At 39.9% G+C, this 23,912-nt stretch overlaps 1 protein-coding gene across 1 annotated transcript; it reads right to left on the reverse strand.

Moving 5' to 3' along the window:
* Positions 1–4,157: 4,157 nt before the first annotated feature.
* lum (lumican) lies at positions 4,158–7,990 on the reverse strand. The gene is made up of 3 exons (XM_049566730.1): positions 7,836–7,990; positions 6,017–6,895; positions 4,158–5,701 (listed from the first exon to the last, which is right to left on the reverse strand). Exons 2-3 carry the CDS (start codon positions 6,888–6,890, stop codon positions 5,547–5,549), a joined length of 1,029 nt encoding a protein of 342 aa, XP_049422687.1. The 5' UTR covers positions 6,891–6,895; positions 7,836–7,990; the 3' UTR covers positions 4,158–5,546.
* Positions 7,991–23,912: the final 15,922 nt, after the last annotated feature.

A 23,912-nucleotide genomic window follows, 5' to 3' on the forward strand; every position in this document is an offset into this window, starting at 1 on the left:
TTTTTGTGCCTAAACCTAACCAGACCTTAACCACAGGGCATCATGATGATTTCGGAACGGACTTCGGAACAATGAGTTTAATATGGTCGGAACAATGGGATGTCGAACCAATGGGCTGTTGAACCAATGGGCAGTTCCCATTTTCAGTGGCCTGTCACTGTGTCTTGCCTGGTTGCTTATTACTTAGACATCACTGTGTTTCCTGTCAGGTAGTGACACAAGAAGCAACTGTTTTTACATAGTGATGCAGTGGTTAGCATTGTAGCCTCACAGCAAGAGGGTTCCTGGTTCAAACTCAGGGTGGGGGATTTGAACCTGGGGTGGGAGATCCCTTCTTTGGGGAGTTTGCATGTTCTCCCTGTGTCAGGGTGGGTTCTTTCTGGGTACTCTGGCCTCCTCCCACAGTCCAAAGGCATGCAGGTTAACTGGTGACTCATTGCCCGTAGGTGTGGATGTGACCGTGATGGTTGTTTGTCTCTATGTATGAGCCCTGTGATAGTCTGGTGACGTGTCCAAAAATGAATCACTGCTTCCTCTGTCCAGTGGTTTTTGTGTTTAAACGTAACCATATGTTAAACACAGCATTCAGTGTATTCACTACATAATTATGTACAAATGTAATGTATCCATGGTTTGCAAAATGCACAATGCCAACATGTATTCTGGTGATTTGATTGTGCTACTACCTGATTGCTACCTTATAAATTCCTGTCTTATACTACATGTTGTTATCAGGGCTGTCAACTTTTCAAAAAACCTTGGAGTGAGATTCGGCGGGGCCGACCACAATTTCGTCGTGTAGGCCTACACATAAAATTTTTGTTTGTAAACTGATTTGGTAGATGCGATCCTGATCCCCTGCATCCTAACGGAGTTTTGGGACGCCTGCTGGAGATGGATAGGGCCTAATACCTTACATACAAATACCACACAGAGAGAGACAATGGTGGTATAGTGGGGGCCTGGGCATTCTCCCCCAGAAAATTTTGGAAGTTGTAGATGTGATTTCCTGCATTCTGGTTGGTTTAGGGGAGAGTGCCTAGACCTAGGCCATTTCATTTCATTTTTGACATTTACAAAGCTCTCCAAATACCTTTACATGCTCTCACAAGTTCTTACTAGCAGGAGGGCATAATTCGTCATTGTAGGTAGTAGTAGTAGCCTAGTTATGTAAAGTGGCGCCACCTACCGTACAGGAGTGGAATGACTACCATGTGTGAGAGTTGGCAGCTATGTGTGATTGGGTGGGGGCTACATGCCCATAAACACCCCAGCAAAATTAAAAGAAGATAAGAAAATACAGGCAGTCTTTGCAGATAAATACACCGCTACACACTTCTAGTGGATCATCAGTGATGATTGCCTAAGGATTAATTTTGTATGTTAGTCTATACACAGTTTTTCTTTGTAAAGTCCTAGTACAGTCAACAGTACATTCAAAAACAGTCCGATATTGGCTGTAAATGTCAGAGGGTTTTTGAGAAATGATAACATTTTTTCACTGTCGACCACAAGTGGTGGCAACAAGCCTGACAAGCCAAATATGCAGACTAAAAAGTATCTTACTGGAAACAGTACACTAGGATAGTCCTCTCTTAAGGAAACTTTAAGTGTTTGTCTTGAAGCTCCACGGGGAAGCTATCTTGCAAAATAAAGTACTTTGAAATCATCAGGGGATATTTGTGGTTTTGTCTGAGACAGCTGGAAGGGTATTTTTAGGGAGAAAATATCTTAAAGCTGCGGTATTGAGCAGAACCCTGCAACCCCTGCATCCCTCCAGGACCAGCAGGGTTTTGTTTCACTCCGCAGCTACATGGAAATGCAGGACAGAACAAAGATGATAGGTTCACTGTGTAACTACGGTTAATTAATGAGTCGAGAGACACAAAGTGGGGAATTCAAGGTACAGAAGAAGACCACAAGTGTAAACAGTATATCTGAAACACACCACCAGGCCCTGGAGAATAAATACAGGCATTGTCTATCAATCTTACAAACACTTTTTTCCCCCTTTTGTAAATCATGGTGACTTCATCTGAAAGGCCAGAAAGTAAAATGGTGGCTGCCAAATGTGACTGCACACTTCATAGAGCAAGTAATCTGCAACTAATCATGCTCTCTCATAATGCACAGGAGAATTCTGATATAACATAATATTCAACAAATAGCTTGATATACTGTATTATCTCTGTGGACAGGACTATACATTGTGTGTGTGTTTTTTTTTTTTTTTAACTTTGCTCTTTTTACTTGATTTCGGCTTGTTCCTGGTTTTTATTAGTCATCTTGTCACCCATGTGTTTTGAACCATGATAAAGCAATAAGATTCTTAATATTCTTTGTGTACAATGAATTCACTGTGTAGTCTGTGTGTGTGACTTTAGAGATTTGAAGGTAATACCCAAATTCGGTTATGTCATTTACAGCATACCTTTGCAGGTATCACTTTATAATAAACCATACTCAATAAAAAAGTATACAGTGTACCACCAAAATTATTTTTCCAATCCCAAGTTGTCTTTATTAGATATGGATTTACAAAGAAATCATATAAACCCTTACTACAGGATGTCTTGTGGAAAATAATACAGAAATTCAGTTTCCTTTAAACACTATGTTTGTGTCAGCAAATAAATTCAATATAAAAGGCCATCCGTAAAGGGGACCTATTACACTATTTTTTTTTAGATTCATACTACTCATACTTAGATTCATACTACTACTTTGGGCTTGGGTTCCTGCTAGAACGTCTTTAGATGTTTTAACGTCCAAAAAATGTCTTATTTTTTTACCTCTGCTTTGATTGGTCAGTGTTTCCGGATCTAACACATTTGCACTCTTGGTGTCTGTGCACTGTCATTGCAGCTGGGAAATTACTGTTATAGAGTATAGCAGCACTTTGTACTGTGAAAAAAATCACCAATTAAAGCTTCTTAACCAAAATCTTCACAACCTGACATGTTCGAGCAAGATTATGTTCCAAAATTCAGAGAGAAATTAAAAACGTTTGCAACCAAGACTAAAGTTTCCCTTACATTAGTGTGTAGCTATATGTAGCAGTGGACCTGCAGCTGGGGTACAGCTGCACTTTCTACATTGAAAATCAGACGAAAATTATCCGTAATCAGAAAGAATTACCAACACTGGCAGCTAAGATTACCTGTTTTCCTGATGTTAGCATGTAGCTGCATGTAGCAGTGAATGTAACTCTCTATGACGTGCCTGGAGCAGATGACCATCTAAAGAATTTTGGAACAAACTCATCAGAATGGTCTGATTCAAAATTACGGAGAAATTACCATCGGTAACAAAGATAACCCCTTTCCCTGATGTTAGCATGTAGCAACAAGCTGACGTCAGCTTGTCTTGAAAGTAGGAAAAAACCCAGGGAACTGCCCATTGGTTCGACATCCCATTGTTCCGACCATATTAAACCCATTGTTCCTAAGTCCGTTCCGAAATCATCATGATGCCCTGTGGTTAAGTTCTGGTTAGGTTTAGGCATAAAAACCACTTGGTTAGGGTCAGGAAAATATCATGGTGTGGGTTAAAATGAAAAAGAAAGTGACAAACACATAAACCGTGAACCTGCTCCGCCTCAAGCCGGTCGCGGTGCACCATACGCCCGCCGCAAGCCGTTCAGCACCGCGGACAGTCGGACTAATGGGATGTCGAACCAATGGGCTGTCAAACCAGTGACATGGACCCAAAACCCAGAATATTCAGAATGGTCTGATCCAAAATTAGGGAGGAATAAACAACATTGTCAACCAAGATTACATGTTTCCCTGACGTTAGCATGTAGCTACATGTAGCAGTGTAGGCTACATAATGTCAACACTTGCAATAGCTTGCCTGGAGAAGATTACCATATCACAAATAATTGTCAGCTTGTCTTGAAAGTAGAAAAATGTTGGAAAGAGAATATTCAGAACAGTCTAAGCCTGAAGTTTTTACTGACAGGTAGTAGTTTTACGATACAAGTAGCTCGATATTTGAAATTTTGGCCATGTTTACATGTGACAGAAAATAAGGAAAAGCAAAACAGGTCCCCTTTAATTACATGTATCCTGACCGTAACGAGATGGCTTTATCTACTTGTTTCCATACACGTTTCAAATTAATTGCAGCAGGCTTAAAAAGCGATATCATACAAATATGTTGGAAACATAGTTTATTCAACTGTGTTTGGTTTCCTCACAGCAAATCCAAGAGCAGTTACCGAGTCAAAAGCCACATAAGAAATCACGATAAAATGACCTAAACAAAATGTGATATTCTAAGAACATAATTTCAGTCAACATGACACTGCTGCCACGTCGACTTTGTACCTGTGAGAAGCATTCATCAAACATGGTGAACAACAACGTAACAATGAGAGCGCCTTAACTGCAAAAGCTGTAGTTTATTATCAAAGAATGGTACCATTGGGTGCATGCAAGTAATGCAAATGTATACAAATCAGCAATGCGCATGACAGCTAGGAATTAGGTAACGTAAAGAAACAATTTGACTCGTGATTTCTAGAAAACATCATCCTATCATCTCAAGGTTGAACTGAGAAGAGAAAGTAGCTTTAAGGATCATACCAATGTCTTTTTTAATTCATTGTACTTCATACTACCATATACTTCAGTTACAGCTAAATCCTACTTTTATTGGGAAGTTATTTCTTCTCCCAATATTATTATTTTTTACTTTATAGCTCAAAGAAGTCAATCAGTGCTATTTGCACCAAGGCACCATTTGTGAAAAAGGCACACAGGAGTAAATGACGTTAGTATTTTCCTTAAAGCCACTTTGATTCGTCGAAGATGTTGAAAAATGTGACTGCTATGTAACTGCTACTTTACATTTGTCCATCATCTCACATTAGGCATTATACACTGAAATCAGACTATGCAGTCCTTCTTTGCTGGTCCTTTGCACAGCAATGGATTAATTATTGTACCCACATTATATTATACATGCTAAACACTGGAACATACAAGACAGACAACAAAATGATGACTGAATTGAGACATTGGAGCCATTGTTTACCCCATTGTGTCTGTATTCAATGCCATCAAATAAAAGTTTGGAATGTTTAAAGTGTGTGGTTTTAATCAAAGCATATGAATTTATTTTTATTCATAAAACTTTTGGTCTCTTTTATATAATTTTTATTGTTTTTTTTCCTTCATGTGTTTGTGAACTATGTGAATATTCATATCTAGAGCCAGATGTTTGATGTTTGTTGAATCTAATTGCATGTTTGTCGAGATACGTTGTGAAAAGATTTGCAAAATTGTCGATAGCTTGTCCTGCCATTCATCGTATCTCAAATTTGGCCCACTCTTGATTCAATCAAGATATATATTTAATTGATGAAGATGCCATTACAGTACCTCAGATTTGCATACTACTTATGTGCAAGGACATATGAGTATAGAGTACTATGACAGGAGGGATATTAGGCCATTTAAATCCAGAAGGCTTTGGGCTGGGCTGTGTTATGGTAGTAGAGAGCAGGGGTCATGGAAGGGGCGTCGATTTGAGAGACGTTCTTATTCAAACATGATATCTGCAGCTTGGCGCAGGCAGTTGGTGTATTCAGGGGGCATGCTGCTGTGTGTGACATTGTTGGCGTCCAGACGCAGATGCTTCAGGCGGGAAAAGTTGAGGGGATCGACGTACTTGCAGAAACTTGCCAGATCGAACTCTACGAAGAATCAAAATTTGAGAGAAAGTTATTAAAGTTGGAAGAAAAACAATACTCAAAAATCACTATATACCTTCCAACCTCAAGATTTTGACCACTAGTACAAGGACGCATGCACTACACATTCCCGTGGTCAGGTTATTCTGACAGTTGTTGGCAATAACGCTCAAAGTGCAGCAAAGTGCCTGCAAAGGTGGTGAACAAGAAGACTGCAAGCTAGCCACCATGGATGGAAACAGTGCCTGGTTTAAAGTACTGAAAAAGTAGGCTTTGCCAATACTTTTAATAGAGTAAAGATCGCTGGTTGCCACTCACTGTTGATCTCGTTGGCCTGCAGGTAGAGTTGCTCCAGCTGCTGGTTGATCTCAGGGATTGATTGCAGTTTGTTGAAAGACAGGTCCAACTCCACCAGTGACGTCACATTGAAGACTCCCGCAGGGATTCCGGAGTCCACCAGCTTGTTGTGGGAGATCCTCAGGTACTGCAGCGCAGGCAGCTTGTTCAGGTATCCTGCTCCTACGCTGTCGATATCGTTGTAGTCGGCGTAGAGGATTTCCAGTGAACTTGGGACACCGGCCGGCAGCTTCTTCAGCTTGTTGTGGCTCACGTCCAGGGACAGCAGCTTCTTCAGGCCTTTGAATGCACCACTGATGCCGTCGGAGCTTAGCTGATTGTGCTGGAGGCTGATGGAGGTCAAGTTCTCCTTGTCATTCAAGAGTCCAGACGGGAACTTGGTCAACTTGTTGTGCATCATCTTCAACTCATCAAGGGCCTTTGAGGGAGGGATGACTGGCTCTGTCAGTTCGTTGTTGCTGAAGAATAGCTTCTCCAGACCTGTGAGTTTGTCGATTGTGCCCTTTGCTATCTTACCATTGGTGATCTGGTTGTTGTCAAGTACCAGCCAGCGAAGTCCGTCAGTAACATTATCAAACACTCCGCCCTTGATCTCTTCTATCTGGTTGTTCTGGAGGTACAGGTACTTGATCCCTGTTGGGACTATGGGAACAAACTTGAGCTTGCGGCTGTCACAGTACATGGCACTGGGGAAGTTGATTGGGCAGTCACATTCTTGATTACAGTTGGGCCCTGAGGGTCCTAGCATGGAAACAGGCTGGTAGTCGTAGTCATAATACTGGCACAGGGCCACACCGACCAATGCAATCAACAGGGGTACACGGAGAGGGAACATGACTTCTGGAGAGCCAACAGACAAGAAGGGAAGAAGAGGCAGGGAATAAGATACAAGAGCAACAAAATGTTAAATGGGGTTTATTAATAAAATGAAGAAACTGAAGGACAGAGGAATTATAAAACAAAACTTTTAAACTATTATGCTAAAACCATGTCAGTTGTACCCCCACTGTCCCCATGCATACACTGTATCACCACACCCACCCCCCAGAGTATTATATAATCGGTCAAGAGTTCATGTCAACTGACTGGAGACCTATGAGTCCTAGATTCCTTGATTCAATTATCTCTGTCAAGCCACATCGATACAGCTGCAGCTTCAAACAAACTGCATTGCTCCCACTTCATCTGTCAACTTCATTTTTACATAAACCAGCAATGGGAGCAATAATGCAACACAGATGTTCCAAGAGTACACAGTATATATACACATACCGGTACATCAGTATACACAAGAGCTCAGCATGTGTTATGTATCTGAAACACTAAACTGTATTCAACTTTTAAGTTGAGAAACAATTGAGCAAGCAAGGAACTAAAAGCAGCTAGTTTAGGATCATGACTGTACAACATCGACCCTGCAGACAATGCAAAACCAGAATGATTAATTCCAGACACATGAAAAATGCAGACGGAAACTTGATCCAAGTGCAACAGATTGTTTCCAGAGTCTTAAAGTCATTGAAATCTATAATACCGTCCTAAAAAGGCACAGCAGATCTGTATAAACATGTAAAATCTAGGCTAATACACGATTTTCCTAAATAATTCCACCTCTTATTTTTTGGTTCGTTGCTCTGCTATTCTTGCCTGCTCTGTGCAGCACTAGCCTCTGCCCCAAAAGCCTAGCCAGTGACAGCTGATAATCCCATCCGGAAAACAGAAATAAAGAGGAATAATCAAACAGGAAATCACAAATCCATGCCTGCGCATGCAAGCTTACCTGTGGTTCTCTCTTCTCGTGTGTGTGGGGTGGAGGGCCAGTAGGTAAGAACAGTGTGGTGTTCAAAAACTGGAGGTCTCTGGAGAAAAACACAGAGAGAGAAGGAGAGAGGGGGAGGAGAGAGAAAGGGAGAGGGGGTAGATGGAGAGACAAAGAGGGAGGAGGGGAGGCTTCTTCAGCATACTGGAAGGAGTTAGGACGTCATGTAAATTAAAGGTGTCATTAGTATGAAGTATGAGCATCATCCAAATACTGCTGTTATCTAACCAAGAGCAGGTGCAATTACACTTAAAAAATAAAATAAAAAATGTATGATGCTCTTCATGTTACCCCCACCTTTTCTAATGTTTATCACCTTTACAGAGTTCTCCTAGTAATTACCCCGAAAACAACAACCCTAAATCGTGTGCAAGCAGGAATTTAAAGTCAAAGCTGGGGAGGCTGTTTGTGGAAAAATCTAAAGAGTAGGAGAAGCTATGGGTGGAAAAATGTGAAAACGATCTCTGGCAGCCATTTAACCCAGACGCTGGTTGTGAAGAGGAATAAATTCAGCCGTACCTCTTGAGCTGCGAATAAGGCTTTGGAAAATCTGACAAGAAGGTTATAAGACGGCCAGAAAAGACTTGCATAACACTTGACGCAAACATTTCTTCTCCTGCCTTTGTTTTTTGACCAAAGGCATGGCCCTGTATGGGGTGAGGGTAGGTTAACGCAGATCTCAAATTCATCCCATATGTCTTTCTATGAATTGTTTTTCACTCCTGTACCTCAACATTTTTCCCTTCCACAACCCCGAAATCACCCTATGTACTATAAACCTCTCTCTATACAAATAAGGAGACAAATGACCCGAGTGGATCCTCTGATAGGTGCACATGAGGCAAGGGGGTGGGGGAGATAAATGGCCAAATGTTTCTCTCATTTGTTGGTGGACGTCCATCACACCATCACAGCATGCCGGGAATTGACGCCTGGATTTAATTGGTCGCAGTGCGGTCTGTTACTCTACTCACAGAACATTCTTAGAGACCTTTTTGGATGCATTTCTTGTGTGTGGAAAACTTTCATACCTCACATTCTAACTCAACATATCTGATTTCCAAAATATTTCTCCCACAGCAGACAATCAGTTTAGCACAGTTTGAGTTATTGGACTGCCTTTTTAGAGTCCCTATGTCCTTGATTGCATCTGCAGACTCGCTTAACCCAATGGATCATCTTTTTGCATTTGTAAGAAATAGCAACCTCAATCTCATCGATCTTAAAACACCTTATTGAGGAGTTTTGTTTCATTTAAAAGAACAAAATGTCTTTAGTTTGTAGCTTTGGCCACTTGGTTTTGATAACATATTACTCACTCGATCTTTTGACATTTTAACAATTGGGTCTACTGAGCTCAAAATCTTAGTCGAAGTGATGCAGTGATTAATAATCCAACACAGCACTGCAAGGAATTTCATGAGTCATTTCGTTTTCATGGCCTCCTACGCTTATTTTAACCTGAATACACAGATAGAGTGAAACAAAATGGAAGAAGAATGAGGCATGAAGGGAGGGTTTAGGGCTTGTGTTGATTGGCCCAAATGATGCTTTTGTAGACTACCCATGCCTCACTGAGTAAAACTGCACAAACCAATGGGGATGAAAGAGAATGCGATGTTACTTTAATGTAGACGGGGTATTTTTCAAACACGGGAAAAGTGGATGGAAACAATATGAAGTCCAAAACAAACAGTTTGTCATTTAAGTACACAGCACATTCAGAAACCTGCACAATGAGAAAGCAAGTAGTCATTTCCATCAGTTAGTCATCTAAGCAAACTTAATGCGTCTCAGATTTTTGTTGTGGGAAAGTGAAAAATGTCCTACAACTATTTCCTCTCTCTGTAGCCAGTTTTGGCCCTTTCACCAAAGCCCTGAATTTACTGTATTACTGTATTATTTCTCTTTCTTAGTCATTTCTCTCCTGCAAGCTTTGTTTCTGAAAAATACTGTAGATAAGAGATAACTCCCTTCTTTTACTCCCCCGTGTGTCTCTACTGACAGTCAGTGATAGATGACTTTAGAGTTACAGTAAATGCCCCAAAGGCTGTGTAAACAAGCCATTAGTATTGTTGGGTCAGTAGTTTAGGTCACATACAGTAAGGCATGTGCCAAAAACTTTTTTAGAATATAGGCAAACCCTAAAACCCACTGGGGTCAACACAATCTCACTCCCAACTCTTCAAATAGCCTTATGTAGCCACAGTATGATGCTCTGGACACACCTCAAGCAATCAGTTGGGACTCTCAAGCTCTTTTTGGTTAACTAGGTATGGTGGTGCAGCAAGAGGGCTCCTGATTTGAACTCCGGGGTGGGGGAGCCCTTCTGTGCGGAGTTTGCATGTTCTCCCCGTGTCAGTGTGGGTTTTCTCCAGGTACTCCAGCTTCCTCCCACAGTCCAAAGACATGCAGGTTAATAAGTGACTCTAAATTGTTCGTAGGTGTGAATGTGAGTGTGAATGGTTGTCTGTCTCTATGTGTCAGCCCTGTGATAGTCTGGCGACTGGCCAAGGGTGTACCCTGCCTCTCACCCAATGTCAGCTGGGATAGGCCTATAAAACCATAAGAAGGTAGCCGCAGACCACAAGCTTGCCTAGGTTAATTTGTTCTATACTGAAAACCAATGCAGTGTTCGAATGGCAGGAAAAAACAATGGAGTTCATGTCTGCTATTATTTGCAACTTGCAGTGGATTCACTGATTTAAGATCTTAAATAACTGACTGTTGGACATTAGACTGTGGGACACTGACGACTGCAAAGGATGCACTGCTATTGAATTAAATTCTCGTAATTAATTAAAGAAAAGGCTGCCCTTTCAAAGATCCAACCCTTGATATACACCGATACAGGGACATGCTGCCTGGTCAGTATAAAGTGTCAAATAAATTAAATTTGTAGCTAGTCTTTTATTATAATCAGTGAGCCACATCTGGTGTCACAGGGCAATGCATCCCAGGTGGCTCATTAAGGTGCTTATCGATTCTTCCGCTTTTTATTCCCATGCACTGCACTCTGTTTTAGCACACTGTGAGCAACAATTTTATGTTACACATTTAATCCATTGCTAAGACTGTTCCGTTGTAAAGTTGGGCATTTTGACAGAGGTCTATAGCTGTGTTTCCATCCAAAAGTGATTTGAATCATTGGGAAATGCGCATTAAAAGAAATACGAATCCTGTGTGTTTCCATTAAATGTACAGACTTTGGTGAAAACTACGAACTTGCGCGAGTTTTCCGCAGAACTGTAAACAAAACAAGTCTCGCATTCTTCTTCTTCTACGTTTTCTGGCGGTTGGCAACCAGCTTGTAAATGTATTACCGCCTTCCTGACCTGGAGTGTGGATATCACCATGGAGAGAGGCGGGCTATGTCAGACTTAATTCGAACATAACTGTTTCCATCCCCCGTTTTCCGAATCAACATTTTTTCGAATCAGCCAAAACCTGGCTAAAGCGAGTGTATTTTAGTTTGTGCGAATCAGGGGATTTTAATTCGAATTTTGCCGTTTCCATCATAATTTTGCGATGCAATACTTCTAGATGCGCATCTAAACAGGCTGATGGAAACATGGCTTATGGCAGTGGTTCCCAACGGGTACAGGGTCCAGATTTCTCTTTAGTCATTAGTTCAAGGTCCACACAGATTAATACATTCAGTGTCATACTTGTGTTTGGCCATGTTGTCAAGCTAGTTTGCTGTCTCTGTCAAGTAGCTGTCTGTTAGTTACTCACTCTACAGCAAGAAATGGCACTTTAAAACATGCCAGAAACTCACTGTACTTCAAAATAAAGTTGTTTTTTTTTTGTTTGTTTGTTTTTTTAGAAATTTGACATGTTTGCCAGTCACTTGCGGTCCTTTCAGAATGGACCAGTGACCCACTTTTGGACCACAACCCACCAGCTGGGAACCACTGGTCCATGGGGATGTGGGGAAGTACATTTGGTACTACAATAATGCTATGTCACATTGAATAATGACGTGGCAACAAGCTTGCATGGGTGAATTTGGTCCCGACTCAAAACCATTTCAATGTTCGAAGGGCAAGAACCCACAGTGGTGTTCATGTCTGCTATTACTTACAACTTTAATATCTTGTCGCGCATTGGACTGTGGGATACTAAAGGCTGCAAAGCATGCATTGTTGTTGAATTTAAATCCTCCAAATTAAGGCAAAAGGAGGGTAAATTTCACAACCCTAACCCTTGATATACACCTATGCAGAGATATGCTGCCTGCATGTGTAGCTAGTCTTTCATTATAATCAATGAGCCACACCTGGTTTCACAGGACCACGCTGCACAGGTGGCTCATTAAGGTTCTTAGCAATTCTTTCTCTCTTTTCTCTCCCAATGTTTTAACACACTGCGCACTTTTATTGTTATACATTTAACCCATTGTTGTCAAACTACCGATTAGAGCCACTTTAGGTGCAGGAATCTCTAATTTAAGTGCACAAGTATAAAAATACCCTAAATACTGCCTCCCCCAGTGCATTTTGAAGGGCAAAGAATGGACAAACCCCTCATACAGAATAAAAACAGCATTTCATCAGTCCATACACACATTTGTGCCCTTCATCAGGACACTGCTCAAAATATTTATTTTTCTGAGGCTGGTGTGTTTTTACCTCTGTTACTGGCTGTGTTTTTGTGTCAACCCAGACTTAAATTGTTCCAGACTGTTCGTAGAGTGGAAGCTGGAAAACAGACATTTTGTCATTTTGCTTAGTCACTGTGCTTCTTCTCCTCCAGTGTGTTGATGTCTGCCTTATGCTTTCACGTCCTTTCCATTAGGCCAGATGGCAGACGCTGGCTTCCAGCGCTGTTTTTCTAATACTTTTGTTTGTACTCAACTGTAACTTGTTTAATTTCCCCAAAGTAATGCCAAGTAATGAATTACTTTAAAACATAAATTCATGGAGCAAGAAAACATGGATTCAGCTGTTTCCCATGCAATGAAAATATTTGACCCACATAGATTTAGACTTTTATTTCACTTTATTTTGCTGTTTAAAAGTCAAAGCATAAGTAATATTCAATAAAAGCAGTTTGTCATCAGCCCTTCTTTGCTCTCTTTTGACCTAAGTGTGTTTATCACTGGTAATTAAAAGAAGGCCTGTAATGTTACTGATATGATTTAAAACATTGTCCAATATATTTCATTAAATCAAATAACTTCCTAAAACAGGAGAGGGTAGTACTGACTGAGAATCAACATCTCAGTCTGCAGCTGTGTGCAACTTTTAACTGCTGGTGAAAAAGAAAAAACAGATGCATTAATCATGTGGTGTCCTGCTTTTAACCAGTGATCTGCAGAGAGAAAACAAAATTGGGATGTTGAGGTCAAATGAGGCCAGCTTTTCCACACGACAACTTCAGACCATAATAGCTAAATCAACCAAAAAAAGCAGGAAATGCATGAAAGTCATTAGTGTTGGAGCTTTTCTTGTTAGTGTATATCATTAAGTGAAGTTTGGCTGTAGTAATTTTGTGTTCTTTTAAAGTACCAAATATGCTTTTCCTTATTTTCATAAACTGTCATAAATATAATGCTACAATACTGGATGTTCTTCTTAAACATGGACAAAGTTTCAAATAATGAGGTAAACATATGCAAAATGAATCCCTGTGAGCAATAAGGCTTCAGACTGTACTGAATACTTTAATTACGATACAAGCTGACGTCAGCTCGTGACTGATTTCTATATAAGGGCATCTGCTCCAGACATGCTACTGCAAGTGTTTATATTATGTAGCTTAAATTGCTACATGTAGCTACATGCTAACATCAGGGAAACAAGGTAACTTGATTGATATTTTATTTTTCCTTGATTTCAGATCATATTCCTGCTGAAATATGTCTATGGCTGGTCTGAGCTCCACTGGCTGATGGTGTCACCTGCAACTCAGAACGGAAGTACAGAGAATTGTTGCATAGAGATGATACACTGTCTCATCTAGTTGCATTAGTGTGAACCGGCAGGTTTTTAGAATGTTGCAGAACAGTGCATTGCAAGTAGTTGCTTGTTTCAACTCGTCTTGTCGTGAATCTTTGGCCTGAACTGGGCTTTAGAAGCTTTTATTGGTGATTTTACATGGTAGAAAGTGTTGCTTTAGTCCGTTATAGTCATTCCCTGGCTGCAAGAACGCTATACTACCACTTGTAGCTACATGTTAACATCAGGGAAACATGTAAACTTGGTCGCCTGCGTAGGGTGTCCAATTGTGAAGACTTTTATTTGGATGCTTTTATTGGTGAGTTTTCATGGTAGAAAGTGTCGCTGTACTCCGTTACAGTCATTCCCTGGCTGCAAGTAGGCTACACTGCTACTTGTAGCTACCTGCTAACGTCAGGAAAACAAGTAATCTTGGTTGCCAGTGTTTTTAATTTCTCCCTGATTTCAGATTATATTCCTGCTTTGGTTTAGAAGCTCTTATTTTTGATTTTTCAGTGTAGAAATTACTGCTACACTCTGTTACATTCATTCACCCGGCTACATTGACACTGCTACATGTAGCTCCATGCTAACATCAGGAAAACATAAAAACTTGGTAACCAATGTCAATTTCTCTCAGATTTCAGATCACATTCCTGCCGGAAAATATCTGGTTGTGAAGGTTTTGGTTTAGGAGGGTTTTATCGGTTATTTCTAACAGTAAAAACTGCAGCTCTACTATGTTATAGTCATTCCCCTGGCTGTAATGACACTGCTACATGTAGCTCCATGCTAACATCAGGAAAACACATAAACTTGGTAACCAATGTCAATTTCTCTCAGACTTCAGATGATACTCCTGCTGGAAAACATCTGGTTGTGAAGGTTTTGGTTTAGGAGGGTTTTATTGGTTATTTTTAACGGTGAAAACTGCAGCTCTACTTTGTTATAGTCATTCCCCTGGCTGTAATGACAGTGCACAGACGCAGAGATACGCAAGACCTGGAAACACTGATCAAACAGAGCAGACTGGGCTTTTTTGGGATGGGGACGTAAAGAGACAAGGGTGAATACAGATGTTCCAGCACAGACAGCATGAGGAAAATAAAGTGTTTTTGTTTCACAGAAACCCCAAATACAAGTATAAAACTGAAATGAGATCAAGAGGTCCCCTTTAAAGGACATCATTTTACTTTAACTGTGTCCTAGAATGTCCAGTAATACAAAAGGTGCTGTTGCAAATTTCCTCATGATTTTAGGAATGATTTCCATGTTTGAATCAACTCTTAAAATTGGACAACACTGACTAGGAGCTGTTTTTCTACATGTTCTACATGTGCAATGAGGTAAATTATAGACAAAACTTTCAGGTAAAGGAGAAAAGACAGTGTTTTCCACTAGTGTACACTCGTCCACATTTTGCCCTTCCTCTGTAACTTGCCCAGAATGTTTGTTTCTTTGAGGGGTGGTGGTATTTAACTGTGTTCCTGGCAGTGTTTTTGTGAACCAGAGTGAATTTGTTCCAAACTAATGTTTCTGCGGAGGCTGGGAAACACACATCCTGACATTTCGCTTAGTCATCCTGCTTACTCTGCTCATGTGTGTTTTGACTGACTTTTACCGCCGCTTTTCTCGTAATTTATTCATCGTATTACAGTAATTTAGTTGAGTCCCTTGTAATAACGCCAAGTAATGGATGACACCCTCGAAATAAAGTGGTAGAGGTTTACATTTCTGGGGTTATAAACCCACTCATGTTTCAAGGCTGATTGCTGCCATCCTTTCTGCACAGATGAAGAGTTGTGCTCACAGCAATCCACTTTTGTTATATTCTCCAATACATATTTGATTGCAAACTTATCATCTTAAGTCAAAATACGTGTGATATATCTGAAATTATAAGCAAAATATTGATTTTATAGATTGAAGCATCTGAGAAAAAAACAATAAACTTACATAACATAAAAATAATCAGGGAAATTCACCCAAAAAGAAATGGAAAAACCTTTTCAATTAATTGTAATCAAAGGCAGAAAACATCACAGAGCTATACTGTAAATATGACTGGTCCATACACTGTTAAAAATAATGGACGTAGTCACCGTGACATCCCTCATTAGTTTGTGGACTCCCGTTTTAAAGCCTCAAGTCTGGCAATTCAGCCGTCGTCATCTTGGTTTTTGGAGCCAGAACAGACCATAATTCGACGGGAGGCTGGCGCCGTAGAGGAGCAAGGAGGTGGATCTGTCTGAGAAGCCGATGACACTATCGGCAGACAGCACTGTCACTCAAAGTGGCCACACCCTTAATTATGTGTAACTTTAAGCCTTAATAAAATGTGAATGGGTGAGTTAAAGGAGCTATATGTAAGAAATCTAAAACAAATAGTCGTAAAATCCTCCTAATATGTCACAGAGACTAAGGAATAATGTTCATATAACATACTGATCTCACCGACAACAATAGTACAGCCAGAATATTTGCATCTAAATTTTTTTTTTTGTGCAGTCTGCAAATCATGTTTATGTTTTAAATTTGTGTTTTGGCCTGTTGCGCCACCCACCGCCGTCTACCAGTCACACAGTCAGTAGAGTCTCAGCATCAGTTACAGTTAGGACTGAGCTACAGCAGCATGGCAAGCAGCATTAGCAGTGTCCCAGTACATGGCATTAGCAGCCGGCTTCTCCTCAGCTGTACCCCGGCAGCAGCGTTAGCAGTGTCCCGGTACATAGCATTAGCAGCCGGTTCCTCCTCAGCTGTACCCCGGCAGCAGCGTTAGCAGTGTCCCGGTACATAGCATTAGCAGCCGGCTTCTCCTCAGCTGTATCCTGGCAGCAGCGTTAGCAGTGTCCCGGTACATAGCATTAGCAGCCGGTTCCTCCTCAGCTGTACCCCGGCAGCAGCGTTAGCAGTGTCCCGGTACATGTCCCGGTACATAGCATTAGCAGCTGGCTTCTCCTCAGCTGCATCCCAGCAGCAGTGTTAGCAGTGTCCCGGTACATAGCATTAGCAGCTGGCTTCTCCTCAGCTGCATCCCAGCAGCAGCGTTAGCAGTGTCCCAGTACATAGCATTAGCAGCTGGCTTCTCCTCAGCTGCATCCCGGCAGCAGCGTTAGCAGCAGAGAAGCCAGACTTGCTCGAATGGTCCGCTGGAAAACCGAAGATCAAGGACGCGGTGACGCGTGCCGCTGTCCAACAACCTCGAATCTGTAGGGGAGGGGGGGCGGACACGACTTGCGGCAATATTTTGAATTTGAGTGCAGTAACCGTTTTGGCCACATTTTACATACAGCGCCTTTAAATCAAAATTCATCTCCTGTCATGATTTGGGAAATAAGCTATAGAGACCTGTAAATTCTGCTGTAAATTTGGGCATTTTAACATGGGGGTCTATGGGGATTGACTCGCTCTTGAACCAGCTTCAAGTGGCCATTCAAAGAACTGCACTTTTCCATGTTGGCTTCATTTTTCAGCTCTGGAGGTTGCCGCTTGAATTATCAATCGTCAATTTAATCCTTCATCTGAGAAGCAACTGGCCAGTCTTAACTTAGCAACCAATCATAGCTTCGCAGCCAATAACAGCTGAGGAGGTCAAGTGAGTGAAGAAATGCACTTCCTTGCGTTGGACACTAGAGGCATCATCCATATTATGGACCCTAGTCACATACAGAAGTGGAAACGAGGCGTAAATGTGATTACACTTTGTTGTTGTGTTGTTGAAGGAAAAAACGTCACCTGCACCAACGCAGTGTGTTTATTTTGTAAGAGACTGTGTGCAAACTGTCCATTTCCTATGAAAACAGAGGTGTATTTTAAAAAGATACAATGCATGTAACAGGCTGAAGCTGATTCAGCTATCCAGAGCACCAACCACAGACACACCCAGGCTACCTTGCACGTCATATGTCGACGTGGAAAGTCCAAAACATAGCAGTGATATGTGAGGACACTGGAGTGGGAATGTGTTGTCCTTAAACAAAACATCACCATCTGATGATTTCAACTGAAAGGTTTGACCTTTGTCCCAGTGAAACACATCTGCTTCAATGCAGCTCTGTTTTGCAAGGTTTATATATAGATGAAACATAAAAGATAAAAAAATAAAGCTGTATCTGGCACGTGTAAAAGCTCGGTGCAAACTACCTCCTCCAGATTCTTCTTTCTTGTCAGCACCACACACAGACATCTACAGATAAATACCAACACATGAGTTAACAAAAATCCTTTACAACTAACACACGCACACACACACACGCTCTGTCAGAGGTACACAGATGGAGATCCAAGCAAGCATATTAGCAAACAGGGATATTCTTGGACTTCTTGGCACCGACACACACAGGCTAATAAAATCTCAGACAGCACCCAGACACCACCTTCTGTTCCTACCATGTGGCCATGTGGTATAAGCAGTGCGCTTAAAACCAGAGAGACTCATCCCCAAGGCAGGCCAAGTGATTCTCTCACCTTGTCTCTCATGGGCTCACATGTGCTGTAGGAATGGAGCGGCACTACGATCTGCTTTACACAACAGAGCTCTGTATATGTGTGTTAAATTACCTGCATCACACAAATCACATTTTCTTACAGCCCCTAAATTAAAGGATGAAGCTAAAGTGTATTGCTTTCATATAACGTCTCATGCATGGTAATAATAGGGTTTAAGACGCTGTCGTGGTGTTGATAGGAGGATTTGATTGACGAATTAAGTATCATATTGCAGGTTAAACAGGTATAAGCTCAGGTGTCTGAGCGCAGGCTACATTTGATTAATGTAGTTTGAAGATTGAAACAACCTTCTGGATAAATCTGTGACACATCTGCTCTCCAGCACCACTCTTTGCTTTCGACACGGTGAAGCAGCTCAGCTTACTTTGGTTGCATAAGCGCCACAAGACAGGCTCTTCACCTACACACACACACACACACTCGCATGTGCATGTGAGAACACACTAAGCAATGAGCGTACGGTATGTGCAAATATGCTCTGAATTAAGTCAATGGAAACACATTTGCACACAAGTGATTTTCTCCAGTCTCTTTTCTCAAGCTTTTTACACATTAACTGAAACCTCACACACACACCTACACACCAACACACACACACTGGCAACACGCCTACAGCAATACATCTAAGTGCTCATGGTCTAGAAGATAGACGTCTGTTGAGGAGATCAAGTTGCACTGCGTGTGTGTCTGAGCAGGGCAGAGACAAAGAATAGAAAATGCAGTACTAGTATCCACCACATGGGGGCAACAGATTGAAGTACATTCACGCCGCTGTGTTAAACTGCCTCGGAGGTGCTGGGATGGGAGCCAGCGCTCAAACACTGATGCTTTTCAGTTTGTCCTTGTCTGAAAAAAAGTCATATCAGAGGGGGAGGATTGTGAGCCAATCATAACTCTTAAATGTTTTTTTCATAGCGTCTTTTTTGGGGGGAGGCTGTTTGCATTATTTGTAATTTAATGCCACACAGTTTGCATTTTAAGTGAGGAGAGCATTTTTCTATGGAGGCTCCAAAGTGACAACATTCACTGCTTATTTTATCAGTACAGTCGATTAAATTAATGAAAACTGTATTCTTTTTGGTCCAAGGTCACATTTGAGCATTTGTTTTATTTATTTTCCACATTTTCCTCTTAAAACTTTCAGTTTATCTCAAACTTCCCAACTTTGTTCTTGCTTATATGATACTAAAAGTTGTTAAATTGGTGTGTAAATTTAGTGTGTCTGTAACATAAGTGTCATACAAAAAATAGAGAAACAGAAAGGAGTGTGTTGAAATTAAACAGCTGGTGGCTGTAATGCACTGTTAAAACAAATCTTAAGCTGTACATGTTTGTAGTGGTTTTAATATTTTAGTAATTTATAATCTTTTTACATATGTAATTGTTCATACTTGTGTTATTCTGTTTTATATTTGTGTACTTGATATATTGCTATACATTTGTGTTTTCATTCTTTTAATTTGTTCAAGACTTTGGTCGACTGTGATTGTTTTAAATTGCACATCTACTCTTTCTTTCCCCATTAGGATCTCCATTAGCACCTGAAAAAGCATTGCCTATATTTCCTAAGGTCTTTGCCATAAACAGTTGGGAGAATTTTTCTACCAGAAAGGTATCTCGTAGTTAAGGTTAGGTAAAAAAGCTGTGGTTTCGGTTAATATGAATAGATTTCTGACAGAAGGGGCTTTCTTGGAGAATAGCCAACAAGGAAAATGTCTGCCACGTGCAAACTATAGATTGTATAATAAAGATGGATGACAGAAAAGCTCCACAAAAGTGAAGCCAAAAAATCTTAGTCGCCCCCTGTTGGCTGGCTGCAGTATAGCTCATAAATCCTGCCCCTTCCATGTTAGCAGATGGAACGTGGGCAGAACTAAAAGATTAAAATACCAACAGGTCAAATTAATTTTTCCCAAATACGGTTTCTTTGGTGTTAGGTAGTTCTTATCATGTTCGTGTTCCCTTTTCTGCTAAGTTTAATTTTAATTATTTATATGATGACATAGAAACAGGGGTTGATATGGTATGGTGGAAACTGGTTTAACATAAAATATGAAAAAAACAACAAAATCATCCTTGTAGCAAACATTAAGCCAAACACAAAATTATTAATAAATCCCAAATCCTCAAGAATTTATAACAGACTTGATTTTGATCTTCTTAACAAGCAATTCTTAATAAATATAAAACCTTGTCTAAATAACCTTGAATTTATTACTATACTATATTATACATATATTGAGTCACCTTAAACTGGATTGTATTGTAAGCATGGGACATTTTAAAAACAGGATTAGGGACTTTTTGATCACTGAATGCACAGCATGTCAGGTGACTGAACGCTGCTAATGTCAAATGCTTGTTGTAAATTGGCTGTTTGTTTTAAGTCTGTTTGTCTTGTTTGTGAAAATTTCATGTTGATTGTCTTAACTTTTTGCTGTGGTGTATTTAGTCTGTTTTTTTTTTTTTCTTTTATGTTAAAATTTTCATGCTACTTGGTCAGGACTCCCTTGAAAGACATTTTGAATTTCAATGGGACTATTCCTGGTAAAATAAAATTAAATAACAAATGAAATAAAATAATATAAAATAAAATAAAATAAAATAAAATAAATAAAATAAAATTAAATTAAATAACAAATAATATAAAATAAAATAAAATAATAAAACAAATGTATTCATCCTTATTTTTCACATATTTAATTCTAAGAAAATAGGGTATAAAACATATTTAATTATCCACCCAAAGTTATGTTTGATTCTTACACTTTTTTTCTTAATATACAAACACTCAACTCAATTATAGTTCCTCAATATGTTATGTATATTCTAATATTCTCTTGAGCAATATGTACTAGTAATGAATTCCTGACCATGACTCTGTACATCACTGTTTTCTACTTGTTTTCACTTCAGGTAGCATGAACATTTTTTCTGTTGCAAAACTAGATTCTTATCATTGATCATTAGACACCGTAGGCTACAACCTGCCTCCACAGGCAGGAGTCTGGGCCACTACAGGTCTCCAGGGAGTTCAGTTCTTATTTCTTTAACCTAAATATTCCCATTACAGTCTCTTAAATGACTGCAGGATTATAAATCACTGGTGGCTCAGAGGCCTGAAATGGTGCTTGTGCAAATATTTTTTTCTTTACCTCAGACCACAAACCCATCAATATGAGCTGGAGGCTGCAGAGGCAGCTAGACTCAAATTAATCCACCATAAGTCTGAGTTTATAACTTTCTCTCGACCCCCCACCCAGCTGTTTCCACTCCACATGGGACCTGAATGTGTTGATACAATGACTCACTGATTCACATTGTCTCCTCACACCATGAGAGTCTATTAGCTTATCAAACCTGTGTGTTCTCCCTGTGTCAGTGTGATTTCCTCAGGGAGCTCCGGTTTGCCTCCACAAACCATGGACACGGCAGACTGGAGACTCGAAACTGAATGCGTTGTGTGTCTGTTTGTATATATAGATGCATATACGTCCTGTAAATGTATACAGTACATTCTGTGATGTACCCTGTCTCTTGGCCAGTGCATGCTGGGAATGGCTCCACCCCCTGGACCCTGCACAGGATAAGGGAAAATAGAAAATAAATGGGAGGGTGGGCTCGGAACAAGAACTGCATGTTTTCATTATTTATTCTTTTATGAAAAATAGTTTAGTTTAGTTAGTATACTGTGCCTTGAATGACTTTTGCTTTTTAATTTTTCTCTTCCTGTAATAATCTCATCATAGACTCTATCCACCATTTCCATTTCCAAGTATTTATTTATTTTTGGTGGGGAGGGTGCTTATGTCGCCCACAGGAAGATCCGCCACTGCTGACAGGACTGATACTTGCTGCTCCATGACACTCACATCCTGAGAGATAAACTTGATGAATGGCCCCTGTGTTACATACATAGAAGAAGAATCAGACCCACATTTACTCTCTAACAGGAACCTTGATTGTGTCTTTTAACATCTGTGATGTGACTCATCGCCACCAGATGACAGGAAACCACTGCTTTGTTAAGAGAAACCGGATAAAATGTATGAAAAAAGTGATTTATTTTTGAGCGCATGTTAATATTTTGTCACACAAGAAAATAACTTGTGCACACGAGAAAATAATATCACCTTTCAGGACTTTAAGGGCTCCGTGCAAATGTTTAAAGCCTGTTTTTTGAGTGTGCATTTATTTCATAGTGCAGCCATCAACTGGGCGAGTGCCGGCCCTGGGCATAGGCAGGCGAATGCTAAGGGCGCCATCGTCCATAGGGGGTGCCACAAATGGGGTAAGTAAAAAAAATTTTTTTAAAAAAAATCATTGATTGATTTATATTGTGAAGCGTTCAAGCTCTATTCAGTAAAAATGAGCATTGAGCGAAGGTAAATTGTAACGTTCTCATGATGTGTTCAATGTTATTCCGTAAAACGTAGCTTTTGTCAAGAAACGTGAATAAATCAGCTGTTTGAGGGAGAAAATTGTTGATGTTTTCACATCACTATAAAATATATATTAGAGGGAATTATGATGTGTCATATGCAGCAAAAAGGCTTTTTGATTATTTTCTAAAATATGTTTTTCCATTTGAGAGAAGGTCATGTTAAAGGTTGTTTAATAAATGTGTATTATTGAATTTGTGCTCATTCAAAGGTAAGAAATGAATCACTTTAAAACTGTTAATATTTTTTATAGTGTAGATTTCTGTGTTTCCTTGGCACAAAAGAAAGAACAAAACTAAAAACAAAAGAAACACCAATATATAAACAGCAGTATCTAATGTTGGCGAAAGTATTATTTTAAACATTGGTATCGGCCCAGAATTTCAAATCAGTGCATCCCTAGTTCAATTACAAAGTTAATTTGTACATTTTATTATTATTATTATTTTTTACAAGGTCATTTATGAGCTTATTGTTTATTTTTCTGAAAAAGTTAATTTGTGATTGTTTTTTAAATTTAATTATTAATTTATATATTTATTATAGCACATGTATAACATGCTACTGAAAGCAAATAAGCACATATATAAATCTTATTTTTCATTATCTAGGTAGTTTATTTGCATTTAGGTAATTCATGTGCAGTACTTTGACTGCTGAGCTGCAGAAAGTGACATGTTTTTTGGGGGGAGACTTGTCTAGGGCACCAAATGTGCTATGGCCGGCACTGAACCGGGCGTTTCATGAAATATCTGTTAAAATATGGCAAGAAATCTACTGTATAGATGTTATCTGGGTGCATTAAACAAGTCCTTACCCAAACTAAAACATTTATATGCATGAATTTGCATGAAGTCTTCCAAACATTTGAATATTAAGGACAACTTTTTCGGATATTTCAAGTCTTTGTCGAGGTTTTCTGTCATTAATATGTGCCTGTATAACTTTCACCTATTATGTGAATGGCAACGGTACCTCACCTGTTTTTACCTGTGCCTCCTCTTGACCTTGTTCGCCAGAATGTTGCTGCCCTCTTTGTATATGTGCTGTAGCTTTTGCCGCACCATTGCAGTGACCACAAGCTTAAATCTCCATTTACATTATCGATAATAAAGCAAGATCTTGTCATTACACCCATCAAAAACGGC

This window comes from Epinephelus fuscoguttatus, linkage group LG22, assembly GCF_011397635.1.
Source record: "Epinephelus fuscoguttatus linkage group LG22, E.fuscoguttatus.final_Chr_v1".
NCBI classification, from domain to species: domain Eukaryota; kingdom Metazoa; phylum Chordata; class Actinopteri; order Perciformes; family Serranidae; genus Epinephelus; species Epinephelus fuscoguttatus.

Excerpts from the sequence above, each read along its gene's own strand:
- lum (XM_049566730.1), bottom strand. The coding sequence starts at position 6,890 with ATGTTCCCTCTCCGTGTACCCCTGTTGATTGCATTGGTCGGTGTGGCC. Across the intron at positions 5,702-6,016 it reads GCAGGCCAACGAGATCAACA|AGTTCGATCTGGCAAGTTTC; the intron begins GTGAGTGGCAAC and ends GATTCTTCGTAG.